Consider the following 10,488-nt stretch of genomic DNA (forward strand, 5'->3'; position numbering starts at 1 on the left):
GCTGGAGAATTTTATCTTTATGTAAAGAACTCTAGTTATTTAGCTGTGTATCTCTAACTTGGAATAAGTGCATGAAGCCGGTGACTTACTGACACCAAACTGTTCCATAACACTACCACCACCAGGCTTCACCCATTTACTGTTCTGTTCTGGATCATGAGCATATCCTTTCCTTCTCTATATTGTGATGGAGGTTTGTGTCAGTTTTCCAAATGTTTCTGTCTCCTCTCTGTATTTTGTTGTGATTGTTTCACTATGATGATGATGATGATGATGATGATGATGATGATGATAAAAATAAAATAAATAAGAAGTAGATACATTTGTCACAGAGAAACACACACTGAGGTGCCAATATCTTTATTAATGATATTACAGCTTTATTACACTACAAAACATCACACAATATTATTATTATTATTATGATTATTATTATTATTATTATTATTATTATTATTATTATATGCTTGTGTTTTATCCTCTGACTCTGGCAGATCAGTTTTATACACAGATTGAATTCTGCAGGAGACATTACACACATTCCAGAAGTTCCTACTCGTGATTGAAACGTGAACAACTTCAATTTCATCTGACCAGTGATTCTCCGTGGTTTTGTAATAAACTGTGAGATAACGTTACAGAGCCGTGAACTGTAGTGTGACTCATTTATAATAAACTCAGACTGCAGTCGTCTTGCACTCAATAAAGCAACACTCACTACATTTATAACTCGAAATGTTATAAGTGTAGAAACGCAGTGTGGTCTGTAGGAGCTTCTAATTCTCCTGAGATCTACAGAGATACAGATGGAGTCTAACATACAACTCGAGCGTTTTTATTAACAAAGACATCAATATACATTGTGTTTTACGTAAAATGCAGAAAACTGGACACGCATGCACACACACACACACACACACACACACACACAGACACACACACACACACACACACACACGCATAAAGCATAGAAAGTTGAGCAAATATTCAGGATAAAGAAAAAAAAAAGGGGGGGGGGGAGTCCATCCTAGTGAACTATCAAACTTCTGCAAATGGTCACAACAACCTCTGCTACAAGAATCTGCCTCTTTACCCAATATGCACAGCTGTGTGTGTGTGTGTGTGTGTGTGTGTGTGTGTGTGTGTGTGTGTGTGTGTGTGTGTGTGTGTGTGTGTGTGTGTGTGTGTGTGTGTGTGTGTGTGTGTAATGAAGTGAATTAGAGCAGGTGAATAAGTATAAGTGAAGCACAGACACAGTAACAGTGAAGCAGGTGATACAGCGTGAGGTCATATGACAGAGAGACAGCAGGGACAAGATCGTGGAAACGTTCCTCAGTGAGTCACCGGGATGAGAGTCATGATGACAATAACTTATCTGGTGTTGTATCAGATGTCATTTGATGTAATCTGGTGTGTGATCTGATGTGATCTGGTGTGATCTGGTATGATCTGGTGGCATCTAGTGTGATCTGGTGGCATCTGATGTGATCTGGTGTGTGATCTGGAGTAATTTGGTGTGATCTGATGTGATCTGGTGTGTGATCTGGAGTTATTTGGTGTGATCTGATGTGATCTGGTGTGTGATCTGGAGTTATTTGGTGTGATCTGATGTGATCTGGTGTGTGATCTGGAGTTAGTTGGTGTGATCTGATGTGATCTGGTGTGTGATCTGGAGTAATTTGGTGTGATCTGGTATGATCTGGTATTGTCTGGTTTGCCCTGGTGTAATTTAGTGAAATTTGGTGTGATCGGGACGGTGATCTGGTATGATCTGGTGTAATTGAGTAATTGGTGAGTGGGCGAAATACTACAGATGTTGATGGAGGTAACAATGTAGATGTGAATGGGGGTAACATTTGAAATGTGGATATTGGTGTAACACTGTAAATATTGAGGGGGGTACCACTGTAAATGTAGAGGGGGGTAACACTGTAGATGTGGATGGGGGGTAACACTGTAGATGTGTTTAGGGGTAACACTTTAGATGTGGATAGGGGAGTAACACTGTAGATGTGGAGGGGGGTAACATTGTAGATGTTCTGCAAGAGGTTTATTAAACAGAAAACGAATCCAGTGTTTAAGCACAGCCTGACTCTGAACGTACTGATCCCCAGGTTTTGAAACACTCGTATCAGAGGATATGGTTCTCCTGCTGGCTCATATCCACTTCCTGTACATTACTGTATGCTGTCCACCACCACAGGGAAATGATCCACACTCACATCACTCGTCCTGCAGCTGGCCGACTCCAGGAAGTAACAAATACCTGGAATGTCGACTGGGAAGTTTGGTGGAAGTTCATCTCTGGAGCGTGGGATAAATGTGAACTCGGGACGACCTTTCAGTAATCTGGAAGGAGATGAGAGGCATTTCGAATGAGCTTTATATAAGCACATTCCTTACAGCCCTTAGATGTGCAAAATAAAGTAAACACTCTTTTAAAATAAAATAATTTAATGTGTATAAATTCAGGGTTAAAAAGAATGTGAAGGTCAGAGTTCACTTCACAGTGAAGAGACGCAGTAAAAGGTGAGGAATTTCTCCTTCTTCTACCTGTAAGTTGTAGGACTGATGTTAATTTTCCTCGGAAGGCTGCAGGACTCAAACTTGTTGGCTAAAGTGACGTTGTTTCCAAAGAGACAGTATCGAGGCATCTTTACCCCGACCACACCCGCCAGAACCGAACCCGAATGAACACCGATCCGCATCTGAGGAACAAAAACATCACTGATTGCCTTCAGGATCACCTTCAGCCTTATGTTTACTTTTCAACAAATACAAACATCAGAGGAATGTTTCTGCACAGAACTGATGAAAATGCACTGATATGCAACTTCCAGTTTACTACAGTCTCCAGCCACTGAAGCTAACTGCTAATACATTAGCTCACATTAGCCATGTCAATTGGATTTCACTATCAGCTCTCCTTTGATAGGTAACATGATGTTACCATGGCAACCGCTATCTCAGTGAAAACATGAGCTAACTTCGATAGTGCTTCTGGGATTAAATGCTTCCAGGCTCCATGCAGTCATTTACGGATAATTTGTAATCAAAGCATTCGAGTTTATTTTAGTGAAGAACAAACAATCGAACACAATGAACCATGAAACAGTCGACTCGCTTCATCTCATCAATCAGCTTCGGTTTCAGTTCTCCATCAAGTGTGATGTCATACCTTCTACATCTCATTCATCAGCTTTCATCTTTAATCACTTAGTTGTTCAAATAACATTTACTAAAAATGAACTTATTCGTCAGGTTCAGTTTCCTTCACAATGACTTCATCTTCATCATCTTCATCATCAGCATCATATAAATATATATATATATATATATATATATATATATATATATATATATATGCATACTTACCCTGATGGCATCACCCATTGGAGTTGTGACTTCATCAGAGAGCTCCATCATCTTCAGGGCCATCAGAGCGATCTGTACAGCGTGGGTCGGACTTTCCTTATGCAGACCTCCAGCAACACAGTACGCATCTCCAATCGTCTCCACCTACAACACCAGAGAGAAACATACACTAATCCCTGATCCAGGCTTCTTCAGACAGGCTCAGTTTGAGTGTGTTTGGTATTTAATAGTGAAGAAAGTCTCAGCTGTAACTAGCTGCTTTAGCTAACATGGTTGCAGGCGAAGTTCAGGCTGGGCGAGATGAACCTCGGGCCCAGCACAGTGTGTGTGTGTGTGTGTGTGTGTGTGTGTGTGTGTGTGTGTGTGTGTGTGTGTGTGTGTGAGGTGTTTACACCAGCTGCAGTGTCTCAGACTGAGCAGGTCTTCAGAAAGATCTCAGACATCCTGCAGCGCTGGAGAAGAGCTCACCCATACCTACAGTTAGATTCATTTACAGCACTGCTTTGTGGTTAATGGTCTGTGTGTATATTTGTGTGTATTTGTGTGTATGTGAATGTGTGTGTGTGTGTGTGTGTGTGTGTGTGTGTGTGTGTGTGTGTGTGTGTGTGTGTGTGTGTGTGTGTGTGTGTGTGTGTGTGTATTTCCCGTGCCGCCAGATTACGACTTTAACAGAAGATATAGATCTATTTTAAGACAGAGCCATGTGCAGGAATGTAAACTGAAGGAAACGTTCCCTGTGCTGTCCTTCACAGCAGCTTCGTCTCCACTGTGGATGAGATGTTTAACTTTTAAACATACTCTATCAACTGAACACAGCGAGACACACACACACACACACACACACACACACACACACACACACACACACACACACACACACACAAGATCCTCTCTGAAGAACTCAACACAGACATCAACACACATATAATCATCACACACTCATCACTCCACCACCAGCATCACCTCCACCATCACCACCTTTACCACCACCACCACCACCACCACCACAACCATTACCACCTAACAACCACCATCACCACCTTCACCACCACCATCACCACTATTACCTTCTCCGTCTCCTCCTCCACCACCACCAATTCCTAAATCATTGACTTTACTACGTTCCTCTACAACTATTAAAAAAACTGACAAATTCATCTCAAGTCCTTATCGTGTTCCAAAGTCAACTCCAGGGATCCATGAATAATAAATCATCCAGACAATTTCTTCATTCCTTCAAACATCTGTTTCCAAGCCAGGGTCAGTGCAGCCTCCATTAGAAGCTATTTTTAAAAGCACTTCATTTTGATTTAAGGGTAAATCTCTCTCGTTATTAATAGTTCAGTAAAAGTCTCCACTGCGCTGGTGTGATGGTTCTGGTCGTGTGCCTAAACAAAGCTTCAGGATGTTTTAAAGACTTCAAAATAAATGAATCCTCCACAGTCTGAGATCTTTTAGAACTGTTCACTTGAAACAGACCCTCAGACTGAACTCTCTGATGGAATTAACTCCATCAGCATCAAATGTTTAAATGATCGACAAATGTTCTCCACATGGATCATCTAGAACATCACCTGTACTGATTATACACTGATGGATTTCTCTGTGCTGAAGAAATCTTTTTTTTTTTTTTTATCATTCTCTGAATAATAAACTAGCAGCAGTAACATCTGATCTCCTTCACCATCAAAAGCTCCATCTAAAACCATTTAGGTGCAGAAGAAGCGTTGACATGATTTTCAATTTAGAGAGGGTTCCAAGTAAAACCCTTTCATGGAAAAACTATTCAAAGAACCCAGGAGGAACTTCTGGGTCGAATCTCACCTTGTAGATGTCGAGTTCTCCGCAGTGCTGGTCAAAGCGAGTGTACAGAGCACTCAGCATGTCCACCACCTGCATGGGTGTGCAGCGCGAGCAGATAGCCGTGAAGCCCACGATGTCGGAGAACAGCACCGTGACGGCGTCAAACTTCTTGGCCTGGACCGGGAGCCCCTGCCACAGCCTCTGGGCCACGTTCCCAGGGAAGATGGTGAAGAGCAGCTCAACGGTTTTGCGCTTCTCTTCCTCGAGGGCCTGGTGAGCCTGCTCCAAAGCCGCCTTCGCTTTCCCCAGACGCTTCTTCAGGCCGTCCTGCGCCTTGGCCTGCTCGCCCACCAGCACCACGTCCCGCAGGGCGTTGTGGATCGGGATGTCGGATAGATAAAGGCCACGTCCTGTCAGCTCTTCCAGACGGTCCACGCAGGGCGAGCCCAGGAAGAGCACTGCATTCGACTCGGACATAAAGATCATCTGACCCTTCAGGTCCATGTGCTGCAGACAGACAGACGGACAGACAGACAGACAGACAGACAGACAGACAGACAGACAGACAGACAGACAGACAGATTAAATCTGGTGTGTGGAATGAGAACGCGTTTGGATTTTACGTCTTTGATCAGAAGCTCATTATGGCTCATTATGTCTCAATGTTAGCTCATTATGGCTAATGTGGAAATTAGCATGCTAACAACCAACCAGTGCGCTAAAAAAATAAACAAAGCGCACGAATTAGCATGAACGCTGTTGTATTTGGTGATATCTGTTGAGGAGATGTTGGTGGACTGGCAGGAACCTGACAGAATTGAGACTTTAGCACAGTGGGATTTATTTTTCAGCTCCGTCATGAGCTTGATGTCAGCGTGAAATCGGTGTGTGTGTGTGTGTCAATTTAAAGCAGCATGGCTCCAGAACAGATCTCAAATGAAAAGGTCTGAGACTCAGACAAGAGCTATAGATCAGACGGTGAGGTGAAGTGACGTTACAGAAAGACCTTCTGTATAAACGGAGACGACGTTCTCTAAGTGTAGGGAAGATGAATGAACCCCTCTATAAATATGGAGTGTAAAGTGCTCCAACACTCCTGCGTGACGGACGAGTACTCCGGGGAGATTTTATCTTTCTTTTTCTTCTTCCTCTCACTTTATAAACCCAGAACGTTCGCCAAGGATAAGAATAAATATCCAGATGGCACAGCCGGAATATTATTATTACTTGTCTCTGTACAGACAGACGAGAAGGAAAAGAGATAAAGACTCAACCACACTGTGTCCTGAAGGAGATGTGACATGAACGATAAACACTGGGGCTCTGAGAAAAATCTACAGAGAATTTCTCCAGCTTTAGGAAACGTTTCAGGAGAGAAATGGAGATATTAACTTTGAGAAATAATGAGGATCCCGAGGAAGTTCTGCCCTTTAGCTATAAATAGGTTCAATCTCATTATCTGACGCTGTGAGGTAAATGTGTCTACAAGCCCTGACATTTACTTCTGCACACAACATGAGTGTGTTTTATTTGCCTCCTGACTCAGGATCAGTTTTGTCCACGATAACCTCCAGATATAACCTTTAAATAAACTCATTCTCAGATCGGGAGAAAAACAAGGGTCCTAATGACTGATTATTCCCGGAGAAGCTTCTCAAATAAAGCTGAATTCCTCACAAATCCACCCTGATTTATGAGGAACATCTCCTATTCATCTCACACCATCTCACATCATCTCACATGGTAATGATGGTGATGGTAAGGATGATGGTGAAGAGGAAATGGAAGGTTCCCAGGTGAAAATCTGTGTTTTAGACTGAAACAAACAGGATTTAGATCTTTGAAGTTTTTGAAGTTTGTTACCTTCCCGTAGCCGAGTGTGGCGCCACCTCCATGCTGCTTCACCCGCAGGATGAACTGTGTGTTCAGCATGGTGAGGATTCCCTGGAAGTCTGCCTGGATCTCAGGCATCACAATGGCAAAGTGCTCTTCAAATGCTGGTCTCCTCTGCCCCTCCCTGCCACGCCATAATCTCCTCCTCAGCCCATCTCCCATCTGCAGCACCATCATCTCCTGATCTAACAGGATGTGGAAGGGGAAGGTGGAGTAGAGCAAAGACAGCGCGATGTGACCGGATGAGTGTGTCCTCATGGGGCTGGGCGTCAGGCTCCTGGCGTCTCTCACCACAATGGAGTACAATAGGTGGGGCTGATGATTGTCATGAACACCTCCACCCTCTTTTAGCTCGGAGTCCATCTTGACATCCACGTGGATGCCGTACAGGAAGTGAGCCGCCGCCTGGATGATGCCTGGGAAGAAGAGCTCGGTGGAGGTGTGAGGGTTGAAGTAGTAGACCGTCAGGAGACCAGGGTCTTTGTCCAGGCACAGCACAGAGGCCTGGGCCACGTGACGACGGCCCTCAGCTGTGGGCGGCGTGCTCTGCTTCAGGAGGACGTTGAAGCTGTTTAGGAAGTCATGTAGGGCTCCGCCCACCACATGAAGCACATGACCATCTTCGTCATAGCAGTCACGGAAAACCTCTGAGCCCAGAGCGAGCTTCAGAGAGTCCAGAGGAATTCCTGAGATTTACAGAAATACAACACAGTCATCATCTACACATCTTCATTAACTTAAACACTGGCATCACTGCATACGCTGAAAGACATGGATCACTCAAACCTGCTGTTAGATCTTCAGTAGTGAAGCAAATACTAGAAGCAAAACTAGAGCTCTGTGAGTAAGACTAAGAGGAGAGCTAGGATATGAACGGTTCCTTTAGGGTTCTTCGGACATTTTCTTTGTTCAAATTATTGTTCCACCTGCAGGTTCCTGGAGCACACAGGAGAAACCATTTGTCTCCATTCTCCCAGATCATATGATAGAGAAGAGCTGATGGGGAGGAAACTGGCTGAGACCAAGTTATGGAGAATATCTGAGGAAAATATGGGTATCTTCCTGGAAGCATGTCTGCGAGAAAATGAGGCTGAGATCTTCCAAAGATTAAAGAGCTCAATAATATGATTCCATCATCGTCTAGAGTTCTATCAGATCACCAATCAGGTCTCGTCTTTTCTCCGGGTTTTATATCAATACTTTAATGGTGATGGAACTGTTCCTTATGAAACGTTTCCTGTTTCCATATACAGTATCATGTGTGTGTTTTTTTTGGTTTATCAGTAAAACTAAACGTCGTGTTAGAGATTCATCATGGTGTCTTCACGTTTCATGGTGATCTTCCTGGCATATTGCACACGCCCACCGATCCATCACTGTGACTGGAGCCGAGTCGTTAATGCGTTTTCCAAGATTTAATTAGATCATGAGTGATGATGTTTCCTCGAAAATAATTACAGCGTACATGTGTGTGCATGTGCGTGTGCGTGTGTGTGTGTGTGTGTGTGTGTGTGTGTGTGTGTGTGTGTGTGTGTGTGTGTGTGTGTGGGTGGGTGTGCACGTGTGGTGTGTCAGTGAGTCACTGTGTATATACACTGCTGTGCTTTTTCGAATAGTTACATGTTAAACAACTGAAACGTGATCAACATTTTGACACGTCTGTACTGAAGGAGGATCGGGGCTGAAACGTGACCTGCTTTCACCGAGTAACTCTTCATGACGTCCAGCAAGTGTTCAGGTTCATCCAGGAGCTGATAAACATCTGTGGTGTGTTGAGCAGGACTGTGAACACACACACACACACACACACACGTTGAGAGGAGCAAAATCGCACAACAATATCAACATTTCCACTTCACGTGAGTTTTAAAACCATTTTTTCCTCCCGTGTCCTGGGAGAGTAGCGACCTGATCAGACACACACACAAACGTCAGCGACATGTTAGTGATGTTACACCTCTTGTTGTGTGTTTAGGTTCCTGACACACCACTGTGAAGAACCTGAACTTGTTCATACACACACACCCAGCGGTCATGATAAACACTGGAGTAATGTTCAGGATCATGAGCATGCTCACCATGGGATCAATATTATAATGAATACAGCACTGGAGCTGTAAGATCTCACCATGTGGAGTGTGACTGCTGCTCCATCACTCTGGACATCGCAATCTGCAGCTTCTCAAACTACAAACACATCGAAACATACTGATTATTCACACCTCATCACCAACATCCCAGTATCTCATCACTCACACATTTCATCCCCATGCTCCTTAACATCTCATCACTCACACATCTCAACACATCTTATCACCAACATCTCATCACCAACATCTAATCACTTACACATCTCATCACCAACATCTAATCACCTACACATCTCATCACCAACATCTAATCACTTACACATCTCATCACCAACATCTAATCCCTCACACATCTCATCACCAACATCTAATCCCTCACACATCTCATCACCAACATCTAATCACCTACACATCTCATCACCAACATCTAATCACTTACACATCTCATCACCAACATCTAATCCCTCACACATCTCATCACCAACATCTAATCACTTACACATCTCATCACCAACATCTAATCCCTCACACATCTCATCTCCAACATCCCATTATCTTGTCACCCACATCTCATCCCCACGCTCCTCAACATCTCATCACTCACACATCTCATCTCCAACATCTCATCTCCAACATCTCATCAATCACACATCTCATCTCCAACATCTCATCACTCACACATCTCATCTCCATGTCATCCCCAAACATCTTATCACTCACACATCTCATCACCAACATCTCATCACTCACAAATCTCATCACCAACATCTAATCACTTACACATCTCATCACCAACATCTAATCACTTACACATCTCATCACCAACATCTAATCCCTCACACATCTCATCTCCAACATCCCATTATCTCGTCACCCACATCTCATCCCCACGCTCCTCAACATCTCATCACTCACACATCTCATCTCCAACATCTCATCTCCAACATCTCATCAATCACACATCTCATCTCCAACATCTCATCACTCACACATCTCATCTCCATGTCATCCCCAAACATCTTATCACTTACACATCTCATCACCAACATCTCATCACTCACACATCTCATCTCCAACATCTCATCCCCAACATCTCATCACTCACACATCTCATCTCCAGCATCTCATCTCCAACATCTTGTCCCCAACATCTCATCACTCACACATCTCATCTCCAGCATCTCATCACCAACATCTCATCACCAACATCTTATCACTCACACATCTCATCATCAACATCTCATCACTCACACATCTCATCTCCAACATCTTATCTCCAACATCTCATCACTCACACATCTCATCTCCAACATCTCATCAATCACAC

At 43.5% G+C, this 10,488-nt stretch overlaps 1 protein-coding gene across 1 annotated transcript in view; it reads right to left on the reverse strand.

Annotated features, from left to right (window-relative positions):
• Positions 1–344: 344 nt before the first annotated feature.
• Positions 345–10,488, reverse strand: part of gucy1a1 (guanylate cyclase 1 soluble subunit alpha 1) — a 13,257-nt gene continuing 3,113 nt past the window's right edge. Inside the window, exons 2-8 of the mRNA XM_083532382.1 lie at positions 9,200–9,258; positions 8,765–8,853; positions 7,042–7,757; positions 5,200–5,685; positions 3,376–3,519; positions 2,554–2,708; positions 345–2,349 (exon numbers count right to left, since the gene is read on the reverse strand). Of these exons, the coding sequence (XP_083388508.1) occupies positions 2,178–2,349; positions 2,554–2,708; positions 3,376–3,519; positions 5,200–5,685; positions 7,042–7,757; positions 8,765–8,853; positions 9,200–9,258 (1,821 nt within the window). The 3' untranslated portion in view covers positions 345–2,177. The remainder of the gene's footprint in view (positions 2,350–2,553; positions 2,709–3,375; positions 3,520–5,199; positions 5,686–7,041; positions 7,758–8,764; positions 8,854–9,199; positions 9,259–10,488) is intronic.

Source organism: Silurus aristotelis (genome assembly GCF_946808225.1).
Source record: "Silurus aristotelis genome assembly, chromosome: 27".
In the NCBI taxonomy this organism is placed as follows: Eukaryota; Metazoa; Chordata; class Actinopteri; order Siluriformes; family Siluridae; genus Silurus; species Silurus aristotelis.